The 25,511-nt window shown below is 53.6% G+C and overlaps 9 protein-coding genes across 9 annotated transcripts; 5 read left to right on the top strand and 4 right to left on the bottom strand.

Moving 5' to 3' along the window:
* Positions 1 to 401: 401 nt before the first annotated feature.
* NECHADRAFT_98642 (uncharacterized protein) lies at positions 402 to 1,141 on the top strand (the record flags this gene model as incomplete). Its single annotated transcript, XM_003054028.1, has 1 exon — positions 402 to 1,141. The coding sequence occupies one exon, from the start codon at positions 402 to 404 to the stop codon at positions 990 to 992; it is 591 nt and encodes a 196-aa protein (XP_003054074.1). The 3' UTR covers positions 993 to 1,141.
* A 433-nt stretch (positions 1,142 to 1,574) lies between these two features.
* On the bottom strand, positions 1,575 to 4,131 carry NECHADRAFT_65383 (uncharacterized protein; the record flags this gene model as incomplete). Its single annotated transcript, XM_003053319.1, has 2 exons — positions 1,575 to 2,906; positions 2,955 to 4,131. The coding sequence occupies 2 exons, from the start codon at positions 4,129 to 4,131 to the stop codon at positions 1,939 to 1,941; spliced, it is 2,145 nt and encodes a 714-aa protein (XP_003053365.1). The 3' UTR covers positions 1,575 to 1,938.
* A 129-nt stretch (positions 4,132 to 4,260) lies between these two features.
* NECHADRAFT_103043 (uncharacterized protein) lies at positions 4,261 to 5,201 on the bottom strand (the record flags this gene model as incomplete). Its single annotated transcript, XM_003053318.1, has 2 exons — positions 4,627 to 5,201; positions 4,261 to 4,575 (listed from the first exon to the last, which is right to left on the bottom strand). A coding segment is annotated over exon 2 (309 nt), but the record flags the coding sequence as incomplete, so codon positions are not given.
* Positions 5,202 to 6,990: 1,789 nt separating this feature from the next.
* Positions 6,991 to 8,839, bottom strand: NECHADRAFT_98640 (uncharacterized protein). Its single transcript, XM_003053317.1, has 3 exons — positions 8,288 to 8,839; positions 7,837 to 8,235; positions 6,991 to 7,769 (listed from the first exon to the last, which is right to left on the bottom strand). The coding sequence occupies exons 1-3, from the start codon at positions 8,750 to 8,752 to the stop codon at positions 7,560 to 7,562; spliced, it is 1,074 nt and encodes a 357-aa protein (XP_003053363.1). The 5' UTR covers positions 8,753 to 8,839; the 3' UTR covers positions 6,991 to 7,559.
* A 2,222-nt stretch (positions 8,840 to 11,061) lies between these two features.
* Positions 11,062 to 12,661, top strand: NECHADRAFT_98639 (uncharacterized protein; the record flags this gene model as incomplete). The annotated part of the gene is made up of 4 exons (XM_003054027.1): positions 11,062 to 11,080; positions 11,206 to 11,382; positions 11,423 to 12,080; positions 12,134 to 12,661. The coding sequence occupies 4 exons, from the start codon at positions 11,062 to 11,064 to the stop codon at positions 12,147 to 12,149; spliced, it is 870 nt and encodes a 289-aa protein (XP_003054073.1). The 3' UTR covers positions 12,150 to 12,661.
* NECHADRAFT_103042 (uncharacterized protein) lies at positions 12,628 to 15,330 on the bottom strand (the record flags this gene model as incomplete). The annotated part of the gene is made up of 2 exons (XM_003053316.1): positions 12,628 to 14,451; positions 14,502 to 15,330. The coding sequence occupies 2 exons, from the start codon at positions 15,328 to 15,330 to the stop codon at positions 13,037 to 13,039; spliced, it is 2,244 nt and encodes a 747-aa protein (XP_003053362.1). The 3' UTR covers positions 12,628 to 13,036.
* Positions 15,331 to 15,812: 482 nt separating this feature from the next.
* On the top strand, positions 15,813 to 16,698 carry NECHADRAFT_98637 (uncharacterized protein; the record flags this gene model as incomplete). The annotated part of the gene is made up of 3 exons (XM_003054026.1): positions 15,813 to 15,885; positions 15,970 to 16,085; positions 16,141 to 16,698. The coding sequence occupies 3 exons, from the start codon at positions 15,813 to 15,815 to the stop codon at positions 16,696 to 16,698; spliced, it is 747 nt and encodes a 248-aa protein (XP_003054072.1).
* A 2,392-nt stretch (positions 16,699 to 19,090) lies between these two features.
* NECHADRAFT_31416 (uncharacterized protein) lies at positions 19,091 to 20,627 on the top strand (the record flags this gene model as incomplete). The annotated part of the gene is made up of 5 exons (XM_003054025.1): positions 19,091 to 19,214; positions 19,273 to 19,526; positions 19,586 to 19,677; positions 19,729 to 19,779; positions 19,832 to 20,627. 5 exons carry the CDS (start codon positions 19,091 to 19,093, stop codon positions 20,625 to 20,627), a joined length of 1,317 nt encoding a protein of 438 aa, XP_003054071.1.
* A 507-nt stretch (positions 20,628 to 21,134) lies between these two features.
* Positions 21,135 to 24,956, top strand: NECHADRAFT_103041 (uncharacterized protein; the record flags this gene model as incomplete). Its single annotated transcript, XM_003054024.1, has 3 exons — positions 21,135 to 22,112; positions 22,198 to 22,720; positions 22,771 to 24,956. 3 exons carry the CDS (start codon positions 21,135 to 21,137, stop codon positions 24,954 to 24,956), a joined length of 3,687 nt encoding a protein of 1,228 aa, XP_003054070.1.
* Between the last annotated feature and the right edge of the window lie 555 nt (positions 24,957 to 25,511).

Below are 25,511 nucleotides of genomic sequence, written 5' to 3'. Positions count from 1 at the left end.
ACTGCCTCATCTCGTCTGCCGTCATATCTTGCATCTGCAGCAAAGCTGAACAACAACCTGGCCAGCTCTCGTCCATCACCTCGGTATCCTGACCATCCTTTGCTCTCTTTGGAGGAATAGGCGCCGCCTCTCAGTATCAGGTCGACATTGATAATCATCATGTCCCCCTTTGGATTCTCTGCCAGGATAGAATTATCTTTATTGATACCGTCGTCACTGTCCATGCCACCGACCTTGAGTTGTCGATGCTAAGAACGTACTATCAAGACAGCTTCAACCATCTTTATATCTTTACTCACGCCCGTACTTATAAGTGGTCTGTGTGATCACGGAAATCAAACAACTTCAAAGACTACAACTCACATCACCATCACCTTCTACTTTGCTACAACTATCCTACAATGCGCAAACAACATCATCTCAGCATCGTCATCCCAGTGCCGGGCAACCTCCCTCCCGGTGCCGTGATAGCAACCATTCAAACATACACCCCCCTCATCAGGCATCACACCACTCTGATCAGCTTTGACGAGGTCTCAACAGGCCCGGACGCCATCGCTGATGACCCTTTCTTCGGCCCTTGGGATGAATCCGTCCGAGCCTTCCGCCTCCGTGAGCTCATCACGCTCGCGCCGGGCCTCAACAGGGAGATCACCTACCAGACCATCTTCCAGGATGTGCCCGAGGGTGTCCGGTCTCGGGCCACTGCCCCGGCCGGCATAGTCGTCCGAGCGGAGTTTGCGGTCCGACAGCGCCGTGCGGCGACGATGCCGATATCTCCAGCCGGGTCCGATAGCACCGCCTCGGGTAGCACGGCCACGGTTGAAGGAGACGAGTATGAGCTGCGCGAGGACATTGTCGTCGAGGCCAATTCACTCTTGATGCCTTTCATCACCGAAGCGCTCGCAACTGTACACCGCGAGATATGTGAGAAAGTCATGGCCGAGATTGTCAAGAACTACTTCGGTACCGGAGATGCAATGGTCTTTTAAACGACTATCATCTCAGTCATCAAATGGAAGGGGCAGGATACCAAGGAATGGGGTGGATGGAATCTTGGATACCACATGGCGTTGGGCAAAATCATCTTGGGTTTAGAGTGGTCGTTTCGTTTCGTTTCGTTTCGTTTCATTACTTTCCTTGCATGTAAAGATATCCTAGGGGCACACATAAAGGATTGGGACTGGACTGGATTGGGAGGACATTTCATATCTTTACTTGTCATTTTGGATGGACGGACGGCGGCAGATAACTTGTTAATATCGTATGTAATTACATCTTCCCAGCTGCTCTAGTGGCCCGGGCTCTCATGATTGATCAACGTGAGCATCCGGTGATGCCTTGTCATGGAACCTATTAAACATTCATGATATCCAGCATCCCTCGCCTAAGTGCACACTCCAGTGTCCCTTTAACCATAATGCTGCTTTACCCATAGTTGTCTCTATCATGGAAGTCAAGACAAGATCCAAGTTTATGTATCCTCAAAGAAAAGGGGCCCAGCATCACAAACACACTTGCAAACAGTCCATTCACGCATCCCCAAAGACAACAAGCAGAGAAAAACAAGTAATAAAAGAAACGAGGCAGCTCGTCCAAGTTGAAGAAAAACAACAAGCAGACTCAGTTTGGTATCTATGCGCAGTACCGTCTATACCCAACCGCTCCCAGAAATGTTCCACAAGCACGCCCGCATATCCAACCATGGCGGTGTGGCAAACAAAATCGCCGTCACTGGCGCCCAACCCGTCCCAGTACATTCAAACGTTAATCGCCCTTCAGCAAGGGGCAGAGAAGAAGAGAAACAAATCGCTGCTGACAAATGAAAGCCAAGGCCCCTCAAAAGGACGTGGAAGGGCCAAGAAAAGAAGAAGAAGCAAGGCATCAAACATGGCGAGAGGAGAGAGGTTCCCCCTCGCGTCGCTGGGCTGGCACTGATTATCGACCGCCGAAATCGCTCGCGTATCCCATCTCACCAAAGCCCTGGTTCATCCCTCCTTCACCAAAGCCTGTTCCGGGGCCGCTGACATAGCCACCGTCTTCATTCTCGTCATAGTCGCTGGCATCGAATGATGAACGACCACTCACATCATCATCCATACCGCCGCTCACATCAGAACCACCCCAGTTCATCTGTGCCAGAGCTGGATACTGGGCGAGGAGAGCTGCTGGGAGCATTGGGTTGCCACCAGTATCCATGGGATAAACAGGGGGTTCCATGCCCATGTTGGATGCAACCACCATGTTTTGAGCAATGTTCTGTTGCATACGCTGCTCTTGCCAAAGTCGTTGCCGCTCCATCATTTCCTCATCCAGTAGAGGCTTGATGCAGATGCGGCCCGCCTCAGATCGGAAATGTCGGCCAAGAGCATCCGCACGGGCGAACCTCCTGCCGCAACCCCATTGGCCACCGACCTTGAGATCACCCTTGCATACAAACTTCTTCTCGCCCGAGTGCAGACTCTCGTGTCGCTTGCGATCGTGCTGTCGGGCAAACGCTTTGCCACACACGGTACACACAAACGGTCGCTCATCGGTGTGTGTTCGCAAGTGGGAGCGCAGGTTATAGGCGCGAGTGAATCGCTTGGGGCAGAGAGTACACTGGAACGTGGCAGGATGCTTTTGAACCCGCTTGGCCGCGCCACTATCCTGGTTGTTCTGGTACTCGGGGTCGGCCAAGCGCAGCGCAATAACATTGTTGGGAACTGCCGAAGTTGACTGCCTTCTCCGAGAAGGTGACGTGCCGGCTTGTCTGTCGAGGGGCGACAATGACCTAGAGTCTGACCGCGAAGACAGATCAGATCCCAATGATGGAGAAAGGCTAGAGGTATTGCCAGGGCGATTGAGCATCATGCCACCAGGGTGGAATGGGTCCGTAACCGCACGAGGACGAGATCTGGGGCGGCCTATTCAGAGTTAGATAGCTCACTAGTAACAGCGAATTGGATACATACCTCGGTCTGGAGGAGTCAAAGAGTCCTGATCCATACGCGATTTGGGCTGATCAAAGCCGCCTTGCTTCATATTATTAGGAGCAAAGTCAATATTGATAGCAGGAGGTGCCATCTGCGACGACAAATCATGGCCTGGTGCTTGGAGGCTTGGGAAGGCCTCAACAGCCCCTTGGAGTTCGGGGTATGAGGCTGGAGCACCGTACGCGTTGGTAGGATGTGCCAGACCAAAAGCAGGCTGGTTAAGGTCGGGCATCTGCTGTGGAACAATGCGAGGGCTAATCGCAGGACTATGCGACGGGCTTCTGCCCTGGTGCCCAGGGCTGCCGACCTGAGGGTCTGAAATGCTAAAGTTCCCAATTCCCAGTACTTCTTGGTAAAGGCTGCCGTCCGAAGGGCGATGAGCAGGCGAATGCCCACCTACGCCGGTGTCAAAGTCATCGGCGCTGACGAGATTCGGCGACGGCGCAACGGACGACACATCCGAGTATTCGGAGGGGGTGCGACGGTGGCCCTGGAACTGAGGCTGGCTCCAATCGGCCATCTGGTTCGGGAGTAAAGCGTCCGCGGGGCCAAGAGACGCATGGCGCGAGTGGCTAGGCGGGGAGGAGAATTGGTGCTGGTTGAAGGCGGGCGACTGATGGGCCGAACCAGGCTGTTGACCGTCCGGCTGGAAGAGGTGAGGAGGGGTCGGGGAGTGGTGACCCTGCGGGGACGCCATATTGTTCATGTCGCTAGGGTCGAACAAGGGGGCGTTGAATTGGTCGCCCTGACCACTGGTAGTCGGGAAAAGAGAAAAGTCGTCGTTGAGGTTAGGCGACAAGTATGCGGTCTGCGCCTGGTTGTTGAAGGGCGAAGTGTCGGAGCCGGTTGGCTGCTGGCCAAAAGAGGCGGTGTTATTGGGGTCGAGAATGGCGGGGTCGGAGAGGTTGGCCTGAGCAAACGAAGTCTGCTGCTGCTGTTGAGGAGGCGGGAAAGATGGCGATTGCTGAGGGCTCAAGAAACCCGAGTTGCTGAAGGAGTCATAGGATGGCTGAACAGACTGTTCCAGAGTGAGGCCAAGGCCGACAGATGTGTCGTTTGACTGATAAGGCGTCGGCGACGGGGAGTGGGATTGGTTTATATGAGGCTGTTGATGACCAGCCGACGGCGACCGGCCGCGCTGAGCTTGTTGATCCATGATGTTGCCGAGTTTAGAAGCAGACGAAGCAGACGAGGCAGACTCCCGAGTCAGCCTTCAGGCACCGTGGCGATGCCGGGGGCTGTGCGCTCACAGGGTGATGCAATGAGCGGGGGACCGTCCTATCACGGCAGCCGGACGCGTGGAGGGGGTAGCGAGGCGCGCAGTGGAGCGGGTTGTTTCAAGGTGAGAAATGCGACGTCGGTAGTAGGATCGCAAGCGCTGTGTGATGATGAAGGACGGAGAGAGCAGCGCTCGATCTTGTCGAGTTGAGTGCGCCGTGGACGTGGACGAGGACGAGGACGAGATGATGATGGTGGAGGTGAGTTATTAGGCTGCGGGTGCAGTGCGGGCGGCGGGCAGCACAACTCAGCAATGCAAGCGAAACGGCAGCAGGGCGGTAAAATTAAGGTAGCAGCTGGAGCAGCGAGTAAGGTCATGCACCTTGGTATTTGTGAGACTCTTCTCAGACGGGAGAGCTGGGCGGCTACCTACCGCCACTGGAACGGACGCTTGGAGGGGGACACTCTGTGGCTGGTCCACAATGTTCCTTGGGTCCAGAATTCCCGTCGAAGGCCAGGCCAGCTACCAACCCAAGACGGCGAGAAACGGGGCGTGCCCACAGGCGTCTAATGCGTAACAGCGAAAACCCCCCCCTCAATATGCGATGGTCAGAGCCTGGGAGCGAAAAGCAAGTGGTGCGGCGAGCGAGCGAGGCTGTGCAAGCCCTGGAAGAGACACGTCGAGCGAATGGGGCCGACCCCAAGCCAGAGCGACTGGGTACCTGAGCCTGAGCCTGAGCAAAAGACAAGGCAAAGGCGGTGGTGCGAGACAAGTTCCCGACGAGACAACAACGGCCTGGAGCTAGTTACTGTGACAGTAAATCTTGCTAATTTTAACCGTGTCCGGGGGTGTCTGGGATCTTTTGATAGTCGGTTAAGTTAGCTTGAGGATGACGATGTTGTTGAACCACTGTTGAGTGATATTGGTGATGGTGGAGATGGGAAGAAGAAGAAGGAAGAGAGATGAAGGGGGATGGTGGTGAAGAAACACGGGAGATGCAGGGGAATATTCGGGTTGAAAAGAATGAGAAAGTGAGAATGAGGCAAACGGTGAGGCAATGGAAGGTGAGGCAAGAGCAAAAGGAACAGCAAAGGGCAGATGCATCAGACGTCGGCAATTACCTACCCAGGTAAAGATGTTGATGCCTGTCTGTGCCGCTGTCAATCGCATGTACCCAGTTTCGGTCTCTACTTGGATCTCTCTTTCTTCGGCATTCATTCATTCATTCTCACGTTTGATATCTTATCCCGTTTACGATAGCGATACTTCAGATACGCTGTAATGTGTGTGATGTGATGTGCCCCAAAGTCCTTTTCCCAGCACCCGTCACTGCTTCACATCACCAAGTACAAACACGTCCTCTGCAGAGGGATTGGACCAGCTTCGAAGAAAAGGCGGCAAGTGACAGACGGGCAAGACTGGATCCAATCGAGAATGGGGTCTGTGGGTCTTGATCCCGTGGCCCCGTGGCTTGCTTCCCCAGTCGGGATTGGCGGCTCTGCTTTCTCCAGTTCATCATATCAGCACTAGAGGTACCTTTGCACAAGAAGCTCAATGCGCTGGAGCAATGAAGTCGAGTTCAAGCCACAAGCTGTTTGTGTCCTTGGGAGAGGCTTGTAGAGAGTTTCACTGAGCGGGCGAGGCTCGCTGCGCTGTCCTGCATCCATGTGAAGGTTAATCGTATCTGCAGGGGTCCGAGCATTCAGGTTATCATCCATGGATGTCCAACACGACCACAGCAGTCGGGTCGGGTCAGTCAATAGATCCATACCTACCGGGCTGTCAAGACGGCCCGAGTAGCGTGTGTTATCGCCGATGTGGATGCTCCTGGTTCATTAGAACTCCAGCCTTTTTGTTGTAAATCATGTCTCTCCTCTCTCCTCTCATCATCTCGGGTGCGCGCTTGTTGTCAAATCAGCACATGGTCCAGGCCAGCCAGGCAGGGCCCGAGAAATGAAATGGACCTTGTCACTCTCCACTCATCCAAACAGCCGAGCATTTCAAAGAGTGATGCTCGCCTCGAGCGAAGTAGAGTCGTCTCTGTGTTTCAAGTCGACGACTTAGCCGCAGCCAGCACATCTCACACTCGGCCCCCAAGGACAGCAGCGCCCATCCATCCATCTTTAGACGCGATAACACTCCAGATCCGGCGTGTCCTGCCCCACAGAGCGTCTCTCTCGTCCATGCCACCGCGTCTAAGTAGGTTGCTGCGTGCGTATGTGCGTAGGTACGGTACATACATACATGGCAATCCTTCCGAAGACAAGCATTGCAGTCAAGGGGCAACAAGAATAGATTTACGCTCGCCCCCCTGGATCGTCACCCCAAACCCTGTCAACACTGCCACCACGAACATGTGCGGGCACAGAAGAGAGGAGGTTGGTCGGTGGGGAAGCATCTAAAACAAGATCATCAAAGATTCCAGCGGGCATGAGACGAAATTGAACCGCAAGTCACTCAACGTTTCAGTTGATTATTCGCGCAAATTGTTCCTAGCAGTCCAAAGTCACTCTATCTCCAACTTACACCGCCCCAGCCTTACACGCGGCCCACGATCCGTAAACTTCCCCACAATCCAAGGCTGTGCTGGATGATTTGAGTGCTTGCGTGACCGGGGGGTAACACACAAAGAGCAATGAGCGAAACAATGAGCATGAAAAAAAGGTGATGTGCTTCAAAGCATGACATCAGTTTCAGCCAACTACGACCCTCGATGACAGCGCACATCTCCCCAAAATGATCCTCGCAAGGCACATTCGACCTCTTGGTGACGCGGTCCGGTCCGGGTTCAAAGAAGCTTAACGACGTTCCCCTTGCCGAAATAGGCAGGAAATTCACATGCGAGATTGGATCATTGAGAGGCTACGGGCAAACGAGGTGATACGGAGCGCCTACATAAGAATTACGTGTTCTTGGGAGACACTGTGCAACAAGTGACAGCAAGGGTTGGTCTGCGTGAAGGGCCTCGTTTGTCACTATTTTGAGTGCTCGCTGAGGCCTGCAGGCTATCTTTGCTGTTCTTCTCACTACATTGAGGCCAAGAATTTGTATGAATTTTTATTGTATTACCACTGGAAATTATCCATCATCTACCAAATTCTTTTATGTATCCGTCATGAGTTGGGATTATTTGGCCCCAAACGCCTCCAAAAACAGCAAAAAGCTGCATAATTCCACAACCTAAGCTCCACCTCGGGGCCTTCCAGAACGCCGGTACCCAGTGGTATCATATGTAACAGCTCTTTAAACGTACAGACATCTTTTAATGCTCTTCTTCTAACAAAAGAAATGGCTTTTGGTACAAGGTCGTGTTTAACTTTCAAGGTTATTCCCTCGTCGTCGAGTCGTTTAGTTTTCGCTTCCTATTAGATGACATCGGCTCGTTCGTATCCAGCGGGCTTCAGGGCAGGCCTGGGAGGCTCTCGGTCCTTGAACTCGCTGACAAAGGGGTTCGGATCTTCGGATTGGTTGAGGTTACCGAGTGTGTGGTTGACACCTCGGTGGACAGCTTCGTCAGCCCTGATGTAAAGGATCAGGTCCTTCATCGTGCGGTGCTCCTTGGGCATTTGCCAATACTAGCCACAAACTGAGTCAGCAATGTTTCATTCCAAGACTTGTGTAAGAGTTGTTCGTGTTGCTCACCTGAACAGCAATGTCGGGAATGGCAAACTTGGGGTCGTTCCACTTGGGCAGGTTACCGTCCTCGATCTCCTTGATGCAACGGGTGTAGGTATGGACGGCCTCCTCTTCAAGATATCCGACAAATCGGTGGACAATCTTGGGGGAGATGAGGTAGGAGACGAAAAGACTGTTGAAGAAGACGCCCTGGGCTCCAATGATCATCATCTTCATGAACCAACCCGGCTCGCACATCTTCATGAATGTCAGGAGGTGCATCCGCTCGTTGTAGCTCTCCTCGAGGAGCGTCTCGATCCAACCATTGTCTCGCTTCATGCGTCGAAGGCTTCCGAGGTGGCGCAACATGCCGCCGACCATGCCTGGAACTCCGGCGATGCTCTCCAAGAAGATGAAACGCACCAACTTGGACTTGTCAGCCTGCGTTTTCTTCGGGTCAGGGGAAGGTTGTACATACCCATTGCGCCTCGGTAAGAGGCTTCTGTGCCACCACGGAAGTTGTTGGGTGCTTCTTGTCAACTTGTTGTTGTTCACGATCCATACCCGTGGCCTTGTCCATGCACCACCGGGCAAGGCGTACAATCTTCCAGGCCACCCAGTCACCTTTGGTTCGGGGCTCTCGGTGGGCAGGTACGACAGCAGCCATTTCCTCGTATGTCTGGGCGTGGTGAGGCCATGCTGGCTTGGTCTTTTGGATATGGGGAGTCTCCTTGACGGGGAAGAAGTCACGGAGTTGGGTGGCGGGTGTTGACGAGAAGAGTCGATGTTGTTGGCTTGCTGCACAGCCGACTCTCAGGACGGCCGAGCATCCAAGATGGGAGGAAGAAGAGGATGCAGTACGAACGAAGCTTAGAGCAGCTGCCTTTCCAAGCTGTGCAGCTTGTCTCGAGGCTTGGGTGTGCTGGATCTGAGTCGAAAGCATTGGGATGGACAAGACTTGCAAGGTCTTGGATGTATAAGAAGGTAGAGCAAAGAGGTGATAGAGACCAGTGATGATATTGTTTGATACAGGACACAGCATACAAAAGCCTTCTGCCTGACAAGGCATGACAGGACCTTATATATTGGCAGATAGATAACGGCCATCGGGGAGGTTGCCCCGGAGGATGTTCATCATTCCCATCCATACCCCCCAGGGTCCATGGCAAAGCAGAGACGGAGTTCCCTTCGCGAGGGAGCAGGTATGAGCAGGATGCCTGTGCACCCAAGCTGGGGGTTGCTTACAATAGACGATACGAAAGCCACGAAGACAGACCGGAAGCCTCAAGGTCAAGGTGAGCGGCGTGTGCGGCGCCGGTATCTTTGCCGCAAAAAACGGGCCAATGCTAGGTTTTGTCATGGTGATGACGGCCCGCAGTGGTTCAGACAAGCGCCGAGAGGCGCTAGCAAAGCTCTTTCAGGACCCAAATCGAGAACGCGGCGATGCGTGTGGATGGGATGCACAAGGTTCACCGGCGGCCGTCTTTGGAGTTGCTGGATACCACGTGAGAGAGTTCCATCGGGAGGACTCGGAAGATGGGGCTCTGCTACTCTAGATGACTACAGTATTACTTCTCGCGGAGACTAAACCACCTCAAGGCAAGGCGGAGGTACATGGCCTGTAGGCATAATCTCTGCGGTTGCGCAAGTTTCTATTGATTTTTTCCTGATACTCATTCCCGCATTTCCCTGATGTCGGGGACCCCAAACTCCGCTTCACCAGTCGGAAGGCGTCGATATCTATTCAGCTTGACCTCGCGCTCGCGCTTTGGCTTGAAAATCGCGAACAAGATCCATGCCGGCGTGTTTTTGATTGGTGACTCGGTGAATTGTTGACGGGAATATGGGCCTCAGTTCGGGGATGAACATGGGCAATCGGCGACGAAAAGGCATATTTTTTACTTAAACGCACGCCTCTATGAACCACGTGCCACAAATTCAGGGATTCAAATTTGGAGATGAGGCTAATTATTTTCTGCGTAGCATTGGCAGGGCTGGAATTTGAAATCACTACCTATGCCTCCTTTGTCTATGAAAATCTGCGTCATCATGTGATGGTCAACTCCGAGGAGAATGGAGGATATCAGCCACTCGCAAGATTTTACAATGAACCTACATGCAGTTGGTATCTTAAGAAGATGTTGTTTTATGGGGATTCTAGTTCGTAGATAAGTAAATAAGAAGTTTCTCAAACGGGAGCATGATGAAAGTTGACTTTGTCCTCGCCTTAGGTTTAATTAACGAAGCGACAAACCAGAGAAGGCAACCACCATGAAAGCCAAACAATTCATAAATCAAGGCTTGCAACCATCCAAATCATGTTCAAATGATCCATCATCCCCGTCAATCCCAGCCCTGAACTTGTCAGACGCGGGTGGCTTCCGGGTAGGGATGTGGGATGCCACCAAATGCAGCCCCACGAGACATGATGGATGCCAAGACCCGAGCCCAGATTTCGAGGTATTTATTGAGAGATCACCAAGTTTGATATGAGTCACATGAGTATACGGACACCTCGGAAAGGCAATCAGAGCCCCCCTTAATATGAAAATAGGCAACTCGGGTTCCCAGGCGTGAATTCAACCGTGGACCAACATTGACGGGTAAAGTCCTTGAGTCTGAGCCAACTTGAAGAACAAGGGAAATATCGGAACAGGTGTAACAAAACATCGATGCAACCCCCAACCTTTTAGGAGCAGCCATGATTGACGTCAAGATCTAATCGTGTTAAACGTTTCCGCGCCATGGCCGAGGCAAAAAGAAAGCGTCTGAAAAAAGTTGAGCAAGAAAAAAAAAAAAAAAATCAAGTTGCCCCAAAAGTTGCCCCTCCTTTTGCCCCTCCATCCCCCCCGTCCATCACTCCTGCAATGACTGTCAGTGCCTGTTTGGGTCCAAGTCTTTGTGCCCGACCACTACGAGTCGAAGTACCTTGATCAAAAGTTAGTGTTCTTTGATACTATTCATTATCGTTCAAGGCATCGACTCTTGTTGTTTATATAATATACAATATTAAATAAGGCATAAGCTTCCTATTAGCCTTTTCCCTGCTCAACTTCTTTTCTTCTTCCTCAAAACCAGATCCATCTTCGACCCGTTTTCGACCGACTCGCGACCGGCATCAAACACCCACCCACACACACGCACATAAGGCGCACACAAAACTTTCCTCCTTGACACACCTCGCACGCCTCAAAACATCTTCGACAATCGCTCTTCTTTCTACCACCAGAAAAGAAAAAAACACTTGACATCATGCCTCCTAAGAAGTGGGGTAAGTAGCCCCTCCAAGCACCAGATTTATCGTGTCTTATCGCGAGATGCACTTTGCGGGGTCGTGAACTCGATCCCTGCCTTGAAGTCGTGAAGAACCCCCTTGGCTAACGGCTGTTTGCATAGACGATGAGGAGAGCGACGATAGCTCTTCCTCCAGCTCTCCGGCTGCCGCTGCCGCTGCCGCTGCCGTTGCTGCTCGCCGCAAGTTTGACGATGAGGAAGACGATAGCGATGCAAGTCTCGACATGATGCCCCGCGCTCTCTGGCGCCTTGCAAGACTAACCCGACCCTCTTCGCCAGGTTCTCGATTCGTGGGATGCCGATGAAGACTCCGAGGTAGAGCGCGAGAAGGAGCGCAAGGCCGCCGAGGCCAAGGCCAAGGCTGCTGAAGCTGCCGCCGCCGCCAAGAAGCCCAAGGGCCAGCGTATTGCTGAGCACCAGGCCGACCGAGCCAAGCAGAAGGCCAACGCCGCCAGCGTTCAAGTGGTCGAGGAGACCGAGGCCGAGAAGCGTGAGCGACTCCGACGTACCGAGCAGGAGGCCGATCTTGCCCACGCCGCCGACATGTTTGGAGATATCGGAATCAGCGCTGGCCGGGCCAAGACCCGAACTGCTGCCGTCATCGTCGACTCCGCCGATCCTACCAACACTGTCGACATTTCCAAGCTGCCCCTTTTCCAGCCCCAGACCAAGGCTCAGTTCGAAAACCTCCGCACAGTTCTCGGCCCCATCCTTTCGGCCAACGCAAAGAACCCCCAGTACAGCCTCTTCCTCCAGGACTTCACCAAGGCCCTCGCCAAGGAGATGCCCAGCGAGCAGATCAAGAAGCTGGCTAGTACTATCACCGCCCTGGGCAATGAGAAGATGAGGGAGGAGAAGGCTGCCGACAAGGGCGGCAAGAAGACCAAGGCTGCCAAGACCAAGACGTCGCTGGTTACTGGCCGTGCTAACGCTGCGGACACTAGCCACTACGATGATGATGGTGGTGACTTTGGAGAGTGAGTATCTGGATCCCCATATGAGGAACTTGACCAAGCTGACTCTTCTCTAGTGATGACTTCATGTGAAGCGGTTCTTGACGCAATAATAAGGGGAGCTCCCATCTCGCGCCCAGGCCGTGGCTCCAACTCCGGGCTGCGCATTCCTGGCCCTGCCCAGCGAGCCTGTCTCTACGCTTGCCGTGGTGTAGTTTCGGTGTGCCGTTGGAGCCTACGTCTGTCTACATGCCGGCGTTTCATGGCTTCGCCTCGAATCCGTTCCGGGTGCTCGGATAGGACAGGGGCAGCAGGGTGAGGGTGGCGCAAGGGGAGGGTAGTAAAAGGCGGTCGTTTAATGGACGGACGCGAGGGCGTCGGGGTATTTTGGAATGAAAGCGAACACGCTCAGAGACTGGCACTTGTCCTCATAGTAGACGAGTCGGTTACATATACTCCATTAGATGGGAGATGTGTGTACGGCGACTCAAGTCCGCCCTGGTCTAGAAAAAGTTTAAAGACAAGAGCTAGAGGAGTTGTGCATTACATTACACCTGAACATCTTGAACTTGATATAGAACTCGTACATTAACATGTCTGTTCGTATACAATTGCCTGGCTAAGCTGCTTTCGTTGTTTTGTGATGGACTAACAACACCAGCATGGCAGGGGTATCTCATCAACCGCCCATGACCTTCTCCCCAGCATGATTAGAGAGAGAGTAGAATCGTGGGTGTGTATTCATTCCTGTCATTCATTGCAACAGACCAGCAACGCCGAAAACAATCCCAGGCCTGTCCATCGTAGGACCCCAAACGCCGACCGTTGTCTTTCCTATACATGCGTCGTCATCCATCCCGATAAACCACTTTAAGATATACAGCGTCGCACATGTATCCATCGCCGACGCAATGCTCCGCAAATTGGAAAAATGATAATGGCAAAAAAGAGTAGAGTGAGTGAACCAGCGATCCAAAGGCTCAGACCACGTTGCCCGCCATGCCCATGAAGAGTGCGTGGACGGCGAGGGACAGGGTCCAGAAGCCAACCTTCTTGAACCGACGGACACGGCTCTGCTGGTTCTCGACGTCCCTGGCAAAGGCATCGTAGGTCTCGGCTGACATGTCGTTCATGAGGCCGCAGTCAAAGATGGACCAGCTGCCATCAAAGTCGCTGGCACGCTTGACGATGCGGCAGCTGATTGGGATGTACGTCTTCTTCGCGTTGATATAGGCAACGATGGGCCGGACGAGGGCCTGGTTCACGTACGACATGTCCTTGGTGAAGAGAGGGACTGCGGCCTTGACGTCGTTGAGGTGGATGCGGAGATCCATGATCAAATAACGGCGTTCGTCCTCGCCGGCTTGTGATTCCTCGGTCGCGATATCGCCATGGATATCGCCAGCCGAGTCTGAGAGATGACCGCTTGTGAGGAGAGCAGGGCCCTGCTCTTGGATGTTGCGCATGAAGCGGTGACGGTTCGAGATGACAACCTCCTCCATCTGGTCGTAAAAGTCGGTCATGACCTTGGTGATGCTCTCATCAGTGTCCGCTGGGAACATGACATCGGCGACAATGTCAACATTTCCTTCATAGATCCAGCCAAAAGGCCCCTCAACTCCGCGGTTAAGATGGTCGATCTTCAAGCCATCGATTCGGAGCCTGCTGAACTTCTTCCACGCCTTAGGATCACCAAAGCCAAGTGTAGCGTCCGGATCGCCGTTGCCACTGGGGATGACACCGTGGACTTGCCGCGGGTGAATCGTGAAAAGGGAGCCATCGAAAGATCCCGACATGTGGTTTGCTGAGAGGAAGTCGTAGAAGAGCCACTGTTTCCGGAGTTGAGGCAGCTCGCATGAAAAGATGCTGACCGAGAAGGGTCTGAAACCGCCCGGTTGATGAACGGTAAGCAGAAGATCCTCCATCTTGAACTTTTCAATCTCAAAGTCTCCTGGCTGGTGCTTGTGCCGGTAGGATAAGGGGTCAAGCTCCTCGATCGGCCAAGTTACTGACGTTCGGTCAATAACACCCCGCACACCCTTGATCTCAACATCCTTTAATAGACCCTTGCCATTCCACCAGTTCAAGAAGGAGAGCGTGACGTTGACGGTCGAAAAAGTGACGTCGAATTGGGTGTAATTCCCGTCGTCCTCCTCGTCCTCGGACTCAGACACCTTCTCCAGATTGGCTTGTCGACCAGCAGCCGCCTCGGCAGCATCGTCTGATGATCCCTTGCTCACGGATGAGACGCTGCCCTGACCAGGACGTCGAGAAACAAACACATTTCGGAACGAGATGACGCCATCGCGCCATTTGGGCACAATGGCGGACTCAAAGACAACGGTGACACCGGCAGACTGTGTAAGGTAATCGCCTACCCATCGAGCCAATGTTTCTGCAGCCTGTTAGTGATTGCTAGACCACCCATGATGGGATCGTGCATACCTTGAGCAACAACGGTGTTGATGGAGAGGATGATGAGAGAGAAAAAGGTTGTTGTTCCCAAGAGAATCCAGGCCAGATGACCAAACAAGAACCATGAAACAAATGCTCCCCATTCATCGATGTTCCATGGCCTCATGCTTCTAATAGACACCCACTTCAACCGGACCTTGAGGCGCTCCCAAAAGCCATTAGCAGCCTCAAGTAACTCTTCCTTGGTAGGCCGATGGGGCATCCTCGGTAGATGTAGGTATGACATGTAGGATGCGATTGACTCAGAGTCTGCCTGGTCTTTCGGTTGGTCGGAGGATTGTTTCGAAGCATCTTTGGCCGTTTCGTTTAATGTGGAAGCCTTGACCTTCTGTAGGTCTTGGGTAGTCTTGGATTGCCTGGTAGAGGAGACTGCGATTTCCTTGCCACAGGAACACCTTGACGCATTGCCATGACTGCTCCCACTGTAGAATCTATGCTGCCATGACCTTGCCGGCCATGTCGGTGTGCATTTTGCATTGAGAATAGCAATGCGAGGGGTCAGCGGGGTGTTTATGCGATCGGCGCAAGGGTTCCGAAGCGGCAAAGGATGGCGCCAGGCACATGTCGGGGCATTGGTCGCACTATTGTATGCGATTCGACCGAAGGGCTGCCATTCTCTTTGGCTGTGAGTAGAATGAAAACTCGAGGGCGCGAGGGAGGTCGGTGATAGTGGCCATCTCGGACCAGATTCTGCAGAGGCACGCAGAGCTGCGGGTATGGGTATACATGTGGCTGGAGAAGAGGTGATGGAGATCCCAAAGCAGCGGCCGATCCGAAACGAGGGAAAGCCCTTAGCCATCATTCCAACACATTGTGCCTGCCTCAAGGACAATAGGGCACCGGGGAACGTGGACTGGGCAAGACAAGACGGAGGTGAAAAGGGTTGGTTGGAGTGAGAGTGAGAGATCGAGGTTGCAACGGAAGATGGAGTCGGTGTTAGCAACCTCTGATTCCGTCACGTCCAGGCGAGTGAGTGCCCTCTAACCTGAGTGTGCTAACTAATGCACCTTGATTTTTGGACAGCCGAAAGTCACTCCATGACGCGCCCTCCAGGTTGGAGTCGCCGAGCCAATCGATAAGCCGCGATAAGCCACACAAATTTTTGATCGGTGTGGTTCGAAAGTCCAACGGCGTCCCCACCAAATCCTCAATACCCTTTTGACGAGCTCGACTTGAAGATTTTCGTGCGATTCCGATATTGAAGAATATTTCTAGGAGCCGAAAGCGTGTGCTGGATTTCTTGACTCTTCACCGAAAGACACTCTTCAAGTTCTGCCCAAAATGCCTGCGCCCACAGCGTTGAAGAAGGCCGAGGATGCCCCGCTCGCCACAGATATTCCTCTTCCAGTCGCAGGTAGGAAAAATTTCACAGAGTCGAGAAAATCGCAGAGGCCAGGGTCTGACATCTAGCTAGAAAATGACGAAGAGTTTCTATTAGATGCTCCCGACGCTCTTCCCGCTGATGCGAATGCCGTCGTGCCTGTGGAGGACAATGAGGATGGAATGGCTATCGATGAGGAGGGACGCCCTCGATTTGCGCCGGCCAGAGACATTGTGAGATTGCCTCTTTACTGTCCATGTTAAGAGAACATGCCTCTAATCTTCCTAGGACCCTATCACTAGAGTCGAGACTCGCAAGGTCCCTATCCCTCCTCACCGAATGACGCCTCTAAAACAGGCTTGGACCTCCATCTACCCGCCCCTCGTCGAGCATCTGAAGCTCCAGTGCCGAATGAACATTAAGCGAAAGACGGTCGAGTTGAGGACGTCAAAGCATACGACCGACTCGGGAGCGCTGCAAAAGGGAGAGGACTTTGTCAAGGCCTTTACGCTGGGCTTTGACGTGGACGACGCCATCGCACTGCTACGACTTGACGACCTCTATATCGAGACATTCGAGATCAAGGATGTGCGAACGATGCACGGCGACAGCCAGGCCCGCGCTATCGGTCGAATTGCTGGCAAGGACGGAAAGACAAAGTTCGCCATCGAGAACGCAAGCCGGACCCGAATCGTGCTGGCCGACTCCAAGATTCACATTCTCGGCGGGTTCAAGAACATCCACCTCGCCCGTGAGTCGGTCGTCAGCCTGATTCTCGGAAAGCCACCTGGCAAGGTGTACGGCAATCTCCGAACGGTCGCGGCGAGGATGAAGGAGCGCTTCTAGACGAAGCTAACGATAGACTTGGGTTGCTACATACGGCGTTTCGGGTGGGCAGCATTATGATATTGGGTTATGTCGGACAGGGGTTACGGACTCGAAGCACAGCGCAGCACAGCAAAGCAAGGCAGAGCAAAGCAAGAGGCTGGCATGGCATGGCATGTCGATAACGATCGAGTTTGAGATGAATCTGATTTGATGTTTCGCGGATACCCACATGGAAGGATGCAGCGAGGCAGCCGAAAGGCGCGCGCGTACTCTTACACTACCTTGACTTCCATGCTCTACATGCCGACATACGGACGGACGCACACGGGCCCGCGACGCATGATTGTGCCGGGCGAGACGTTGTCAGTTCATGTTTGATACTCAGCAGTAATACCGCTTTCAAATATCAACCCATGTTGTCGGCCTGCACGCATCCAGACATAGACGCCCACACAAACACGAGGGGGGTGGGAGGGCTCGGGTCTCTTGTTGGCTGCAGCTCCTCATGAGAGCTGATAGGCACGGACTCGCATCACTCCATTCACATCCATGTCTATCAGAACATGAAAAACATCGACCGACTTTCGAGCCCTGACCGACAATTTGAGGATGGCGGCTTTCTGCTGGAGCTTGTCTTGTCTTGTAGACGAAGGAGATGCGGAAGCACTGCATGGCATGGTAGGGCCTGGCAGATGGGATGGATGGTGCCTGCGCTCGCCATGCAGCCTCCCGGGACTGCGGAGTCGCGCCTCGTCGCACCTACACCTTGTTGACTTTGGCTTCCGATCGGGACGGGCATTGTCCAACCGGAAGCCGTCCTTGAGCCGGCACGGAGAGGCCTGGGCAACGATGCGGCGGACGACGGGCAAGGCGAAGCCCGCGCGTGCCCGCGGCGCCGGGAATCAACGGGAGGACGAGGGCTGATGGCTGGCATCTTGCTGTTGGCGAGCGAGGCAAAGCTACGACGGAACGACGGGATGTAGGTAATCGACTACGTGCTACGTGGGGATGCATGGCGAGAGTGGACATGATCCAACTTGGGAGCCATGACGGATATTATCCTGCGGCAGATTGGGCTAGGTAGGCTAGCTAAGAGCAGTAGTAATCAAATCTCATGAAGTGACAGATGGATTCTCCTCTCGGTCTCAGTGCGGCGCTGCGTCGGCCGGTAGAATGGGATGTAATGGCACCGTGTGTCTGAGGCGGCAAAAAGAGGTGATTTCCATGTCTAAACAACGGTACCGCAGCGATATGCTCATGATGATCCATGCTGTCCCTCTCGAGCCAGGGCCCTGTCAACGTCGGTTATCCATCTCCCAGAGGTGAGCCGCGAACCATTGGCCGAGTAGCAGACTTCGCGAGGCGGGAAGGGGACAATTTTTAGCGGGGTACCCTGATCTGGGCGATGTGAAGCCATCCACCTCAGTTTTCCAATTTTTTTTTTTTTGCCTTGCCTCTCAAGTCGGTCGGTGGACCAACCAGGGGGCACCCCTCCACTTCACCTCTAACCATGCACCTCTCAAGGGCCCCAGTGTGAGATTGTGAGATCATTTTCACCCCTCCACGGCCCTCCATCGAACCTATTGCCCCACCTTGCTTGGTGAGAGGTGTTGTCTGGACGTCCCGTCCACCACCAGCCTGCGTGCGTGCGTACGCCATGGACGGGCATGGCATGGCATGGAGGGAGGAGGTGGATGGGGGCTAGGTACGGTACGGTACGTACGGTACCTTCCTAACAGCTCTCGTGTCGACTGTTTACTGGGCTCGACTGCGACTGCCTTCCTCATGCTTCCAATTCCTTCATAAAACACCCTGCCCTCCCCTCCATCTTCGTTTGCTCCCTTCTCTCTTCCTCCTCTTCATTCCTCTTCTTCACATCCATCTCACATACAGACCAGAGTACCTCTTGACGTGGTTCTGGGCTTCATTGCAACTTGTACAAAAAACCTTCTCTACACCAAGGTGAGCTTCATCTGCCTACCCACTCCACCGTTCGCTCGCTCGCTTGCTGTTGCCCCTCCTATCCTCCAGCTCCCTTGAGCTTTGCTTTGGACTGCTGTTCCCCTCACTGGACCCCTCCATCCAGTCCACCCCTCCATTCCACCCCTCCCTCACCGATTGGAACCCCCCCACCAAACGGGAGCTGGATGGCTTAGTTGTGATGAGCAACACCAAAGACTGTTGAGGCATATTCCAACCACTCGTCGTTTGCACACGGGCCGTTTCTTGTTTGGTGCCGCTCACCAGAAAGCTCCGCCTACCAGAGAGCTTATAATTTCTCCCTTTTCCCTCGCACTCTTCTCTCTTTCCTCTCCTTCCACCTCACGACACGACAGACAGCCAGCCGAGCTACCCACCAATTGAACTGCCAGCTAATACATCAGCCCATCCAGAACATCACATCATCAACATGGCCATCACCAAGGTCTTCGCCCGCTCCGTCTACGACTCCCGTGGCAACCCCACCGTCGAGGTTGACGTCGTTACCGAGACCGGCCTCCACCGGGCCATCGTTCCCTCCGGTGCCTCTACCGGTACGTCCCGACCCTCCTCGGCTTCACATAACTGTCTCGCTAAGTTTCCGTAATATAGGCCAGCACGAGGCTTGCGAGCTTCGAGATGGCGACAAGTCCAAGTGGGGCGGCAAGGGTGTCACCAAGGCCGTCGAGAACGTCAACACCGTCATTGCTCCCGCTCTGATTGAGAAGAACATTGATGTCAAGGACCAGTCCGCTGTCGATGCCTTCCTCAACGAGCTCGATGGTACCCCCAACAAGACCAAGCTTGGTGCCAACGCCATCCTCGGTGTCTCCCTGGCCGTTGCCAAGGCCGGTGCTGCTGAGAAGGTTTGTTCCAATTGGATTCTCTCTGCCGTGTCTCGTTCACATGCTGATCTCTTTTGCAGGGCGTTCCTCTGTACGCTCACGTTTCCGACCTTGCCGGAACCAAGAAGCCCTATGTCCTCCCCGTTCCCTTCATGAACGTCCTCAACGGCGGGTAAGTGTCAATTGGCTCGATGCCTAGTGCTGTTAGCTAACCTCATGTCAGTTCCCACGCTGGTGGCCGTCTCGCCTTCCAGGAGTTCATGATTGTCCCCACGTAAGTGCTTCACCTAAACTATACAAACCGAACTTTGCTAACGCCGTCCCAGTGACGCTCCCTCTTTCACCGAGGCCATGCGCCAGGGTGCTGAGGTCTACCAGGCCCTCAAGGGTCTGGCCAAGAAGCGATACGGCCAGTCCGCCGGCAACGTCGGTGACGAGGGTGGTGTTGCCCCCGATATCCAGACTGCCGAGGAGGCTCTCGAGCTCATCACCGATGCCATTGAGCAGGTCGGCTACACTGGCCAGATCAAGATCGCCATGGACGTTGCCTCCAGCGAGTTCTACAAGGTGGAGGAGAAGAAGTACGATCTTGACTTCAAGAACCCCGAGAGCGACCCCACCAAGTGGCTCAGCTACGAGGAGCTCGCCAACCTCTACTCTGAGCTTAGCAAGAAGTACCCCATCGTCTCCATCGAGGACCCCTTCGCTGAGGACGACTGGGAGGCCTGGAGCTACTTCTCCAAGACCCAGGACATCCAGATTGTCGGTGATGATCTGACTGTCACCAACCCTCTCCGCATCAAGAAGGCCATCGAGCTCAAGTCTTGCAACGCCCTCCTCCTCAAGGTCAACCAGATCGGTACCCTGACCGAGTCCATCCAGGCCGCCAAGGACTCCTACGCCGACGGCTGGGGTGTCATGGTCTCCCACCGATCTGGTGAGACTGAGGATGTCACCATTGCTGATATTGCTGTCGGTCTCCGTGCCGGTGAGATCAAGACCGGTGCCCCTGCCCGATCTGAGCGTCTCGCCAAGCTCAACCAGATCCTCCGAATTGAGGAGGAGCTCGGTGAGGGCGCCATCTACGCCGGTGCCAACTTCCGCACCTCTGTCAACCTGTAAATGGAGAGGCAGATGTGCACCTAAAAGCCTTGGGATGATGATGATGCCTTTGAGTCCTTCGCCAGGAGCGCATGGGACCAGATACCAGGTCGGCAAAATTGAAGTAATATAGGCTAAAAAAACCGTAAAATAAGGTTCAACAATAAAGACATTGATTGAAGTTCAAAAATTGGGCGTCTTGCTTCTTGTGATGATTTCTCGTGATTGCCTGAGAATTGAGTTCTTGAATTGGGTTTCTCTGAGTGAAGGTGACGTTGGGCTGAGCAGGGAATGTACGTACCTTTATTATTACTGTGGCTGCCCGCTCTTGGATCTGCGGAAGGTAGGGCTGTTGAGCCACACGTGGCGGTTTCCCAGGCAACGCTCTTTTGGGTGCATTACGATAACAGATAACATCAACACCGCCAAGTGGGATTGTTAGAGATTCACTTTATCCATAACAACATCGCCGATTTTGAGAGCCGCCCATCCAAAAGCGAACCTCATCTGAGGAAATACTAACCCATCATGTCAGCCTCAGAAGACCTTATCGACTTTAACCTGATCGAAGGGCAAAAGGAGAACATTCAGTCCTTGCCTGGTGGTCGTTCAGCAAAGAAACTGGCCCAACTCTACTCGCCCACACCACTTCACAAACTCTCGACACCAACACCTTCCGACACACGCAATGTGCACGACTGCATCCGAGCCGAGTTCGAGGCTGAGGTCGAGAACCTCGCCGAGTCGGATGATCCCCTCGATATCTTCGAGCGCTACGTTCGATGGACCCTAGATGCCTACCCCTCGGCGCAAGCGACACCACAGTCGCAGCTTCACACTCTTCTTGAGCGCGCGACAAAGGCCTTCATTGGCTCAGCGCAATACAAGAACGACCCTAGATACCTCAAACTCTGGGTTCACTACATCCACTTTTTCTCCGATGCCCCGCGCGAGACATTCATGTTCTTGTCCCGACACGGTATCGGAGAGTCCCTTGCTCTCTTCTACGAAGAGTACGCGGCGTGGCTCGAGGGTGCCGGACGATGGGCTCAGGCTGAAGAGGTGTACAAGCTGGGTATCGAGCGCGAGGCCCGGCCGGTTCAGCGACTCTTACGCAAGTTCAAGGAGTTTGAGGAGCGAGTTGCACAGCAGCCAGAGGTCATGGACGAGCCCTCATCGCCAGCTCTGCCCACTGTCCGACCAGCCCTTGCCGCCAAGGTCGACCCATTCGCAGCTGCGCGGGCAGCAGACCCCCAAGCCCCTCGGCCAACAAGCGGTGGAGGATCGAAGCCCAACAAGTCCAAGCTAGCCATCTTCTCGGATTCTGATGCCAAGCCATCCGCCATGTCTACAAGACCGCCTAGTTCTAAGGGCTGGGACACCATCGGTTCGCTCGCGGATCGTAAGAAGGAGAACGCTGTGGAGGCCAAGCCCTGGGCTGGCGAGACTCTCCAAGCAGGGGGGAAGAAGAGCGCTGCTCCCAAGATGTCGATCTTTAGGGATCCGGTAAGTTCCTCTCTCTTTCCTTAAACCGCCTAAAATATTGATAGTCATAGAACTAATAAATGGTTATTCGGTGTTGGTTCAATAGTCTCTTTCGCAAATACAGAATATTGTTGTTGTTCCTTCACAACATCAGGTCTCACTTCATCCCCATACGGGCAAAAAGGAACGCGTGTTTGTTGACCTTGCTGCAATTTACCCAACTCCAGAGGAGCTTGGCACTGAGCTAAGCTTTGAGGAGATTATGGCTGCCAATCGAGGCTGGCTTGATCGCAGCTGGGAGGAGGAGTCTGTTGACGAGAACCTGGTCCCTGAGCCCATTGCTCCTCTTGTTGAGATTGAAGAAATCAGCAAGCGAGTTGGAGAGAAGCTCGTGATTCATCAGGATCCTGCCGAGAAGCTGATGATCCACCGAGATTCTGCTGACAGGCTGATGATCCATAAAGATCCTCCTGCTGGCAAGCTAGTCATTCATCAAGACCGTTCTGACAAGTTGGTGATTCACAAAGACACTGTGCAGTATGACGAGAACGGCAGGGCCATGGAGCAGCCTCGAGGACCACGAGGGGGCAAGAAGAAGAAGGTGATTGAAGTCAACGAGACTCAGATCAGTAAGTGTTCTCATATCAGCCTCCCTTTTCATCATCTAACCATTCAATAGTCAAGGCAAAGCTTGATTCCCCATCAAGGCCCAAGCTAAAGAAGAAGAACACCTCGGAGCCCACCATGACGATCCATACCAAAGCCGCCACTGATGAGATCTACGACATTTTCAATGCTCCGTTGAAGCCTGCCGGCCAGGACGATGAAGAGAGCGCCTACGATGATGATGATTACGAGAGTGACGACAACTACACGACTGACGTGGAGAGCACTGGAACAACTAGGCAGATTGAGCCCAGCGAGGCTGGTGACGATGAGACGTCTGATGCGAAGAGTGTCAGCGAATGGTCCGACTTTTCAACAAGAAGACACGTTCCCAACCTCAATGAGGATGGGGACGATGACGAGGAAGAGCGTGATGGCGAACGAAACGACACCCAGGTCTCTGATCTCATCGATACAAGTGCACCAGTGACAGAGCAAGAACCATCTGAGGCTTTCGACAACTCTGATCGACAGGACCGAACTGAGGATGCCGAGGAAGGAGAAGATGTTGAGGAGCTCGAGACCCCAGTGACAGAAGAGTTCCCTCCCATGACACGGACAAGCTTCATCCCTATCCCCCCTGAAGACTACGAGCCACCAACTCGGCCGTATAGGGACCCGGCTGAGGTGGCCAACAATCGACTGCCGTTTATGACACCCATCACAGAGAGGACTGAAGCATCCCTCGACGTGACAGTGGAGCGCAACGAGTATAAGACGCCTTGCAAGAAGGACAACTCGATGTTGGTGGATGATGAAGAGGGTTCGGATCTTGAGCCCCTGAGCAGCCCACTACGCGACATAGTGCACGAGGCTCGCCCTGCTCCGAAGATGTCGGCTCCTTTGGCCCCCAAGTCCATTGGGCCTCTGGGAAAGTCGATTCCCTCAAAGCCCCTCCCTCCCAAGGGTCCCATCATCAAGGATATCCAGTGCAACCCTGTTGATGAGTCGATTCGGGCTGAAATCATCACCAAGATGCTGCCGCCGTTGAGCGCCTACTCTGGATTCTACGACCACCGGCAGGAGAAGTACGAAAGGGGCAACGAAATTCGCAAGTTTGCCAAGGCCCTCGCCAAAGCCAACAAGTCTGGTGATAGGACTGGACCTATTACCAGCCCAATCGAGATCGAGTTCCCCGATACTCACGCCGTGTATACGGTCAAAAAGGAACTCGGAGCTGGAGCTTTTGCACCTGTCTATCTGGTAGAGAACTCGGCCCCTGAAGGTGACGAGAATGATGAGAATGCCATTCCCATGATGGGCAAGGGTGCATTTGCTGTCAACCACCGCAGCGAGGTTGAAGCACTCAAGATGGAGACGCCGCCTTCACCATGGGAGTTCCATATTATGCGTCTCGCTCATACCCGCTTGGGCCCTCAGCACCGTGCTTCGGCCTCCATGTCGTACGCACATGAGATGCATCTATACCAAGACGAGGGATTCCTCTTCCTGCCATACCATCCTCATGGTACACTACTCGATGTGGTCAACTTCTTCCGGGCTGAGCCTTCTGCCATTATGGACGAGCAGTTGGCCATGTTCTTCACGATTGAGCTCCTCCGAACGGTAGAGGCTCTCCACTCCAAGAGTCTCCTGCATGGCGATCTCAAGGCCGACAACTGTCTTTTGCGTCTGGACACTCTCATGAGCGAAGAGCCCCTATCAAGTCAGTGGAAGGCCGATGGCAGTGGTGGTTGGTCTTCGCGGGGTGTAGTCCTCATCGACTTTGGACGAGGCATCGACATGCGCGCTTTCGTGCCTGATGTCGAGTTCATCGCTGACTGGAAGACGAGTGCTCAAGACTGCGCCGAGATGCGAGAGGGTCGACCATGGACATGGCAGATTGACTACCATGGTCTTGCCGGCATCATCCACACTCTGCTCTTTGGCAAGTACATCGAGACGATGCGCTGTGACCAGGGCGGGCTGGGCAAGTCTGGCAGACGGTACAAGGTTCGCGAGAGCCTCAAGCGATACTGGCAGACGGATCTCTGGTCCGACTGCTTCGAACTTCTGCTCAACCCTGGTGCAGCTGCCGAGGCAGGAGGTGAGGAGGGCAGCAAGATGCCTGTTCTCAAGTCGATGAAGAGCGTGAGGGAGCGTATGGAGAAGTGGCTAGAGGCCAACTGCGAGAGAGGCGTCGGGTTGAAGAGTTTGATGGGGAAGCTGGAGGCTTCGTTTTCCAAGAACCGCAAGTAGATTTTGGCTTGTGTGCGACTTTGTCTTGTTACGATTCATGGCCTGGCGTTGGATCATGTTGTGTCTGGCGTCCCCTAGGATAAAGCTGGAGTGATGAAGGGGGGGGGGGGGGGCATTGGCGGTTCTAGACCTTTGGCTTGAGTTTTGCTTGGGAGTTTTGTACGCGTGATGAGAATACCCGTTTATTTGCAAATGCATTGTTATGAGTATCTTGGATTATTTGGCAATCATTGTGACTCCGTGATCCTGAGCGCAGATAGGTTCTCGCTTGGTATCTATCAGCTTGAAGCCATTCGGACGATGCATGACACCAAGTCCAAAGACGACAGGTGCCAAGGCAACGTAAGGTAGGCTGTACCTTTCCGCTACACATCCAATTTGGCAGTAGCGACAGCAAGATTATGCTTTACCTTTCGATTAATATGTTCACAATTCCTGCTTCGCCTTGGATATGGACACTTGTCACTATTGAGAAACAGTGAGTGCCATGGCATCAACCAAGCGCCCTAAGATAAGTTCAAGGAAGAGATACTACAGTGTATTATTACATTATAC

The sequence above is a fragment of the Fusarium vanettenii genome (assembly GCF_000151355.1).
Source record: "Fusarium vanettenii 77-13-4 chromosome 1 genomic scaffold NECHAsca_1_chr1_3_0, whole genome shotgun sequence".
NCBI classification, from domain to species: Eukaryota; Fungi; Ascomycota; class Sordariomycetes; order Hypocreales; family Nectriaceae; genus Fusarium; species Fusarium vanettenii.
The sequence above is the reverse complement of the archived record's forward strand: the minus strand, read 5'-3'. Positions and strand labels throughout refer to the sequence as shown.

What these genes read in the sequence shown, in the direction of transcription:
- NECHADRAFT_98640 (XM_003053317.1), bottom strand. Translation starts at nt 8,752, where the DNA reads ATGCTTTCGACTCAGATCCAGCACACCCAAGCCTCGAGACAAGCTGCA. An exon ending in CTCTTACCGAGGCGCAATGG is followed by an intron (nt 8,236 to 8,287) that starts GTATGTACAACC and finishes GACAAGTCCAAG; the next exon opens with TTGGTGCGTTTCATCTTCTT. An exon ending in TTCCCGACATTGCTGTTCAG is followed by an intron (nt 7,770 to 7,836) that starts GTGAGCAACACG and finishes GTTTGTGGCTAG; the next exon opens with TATTGGCAAATGCCCAAGGA.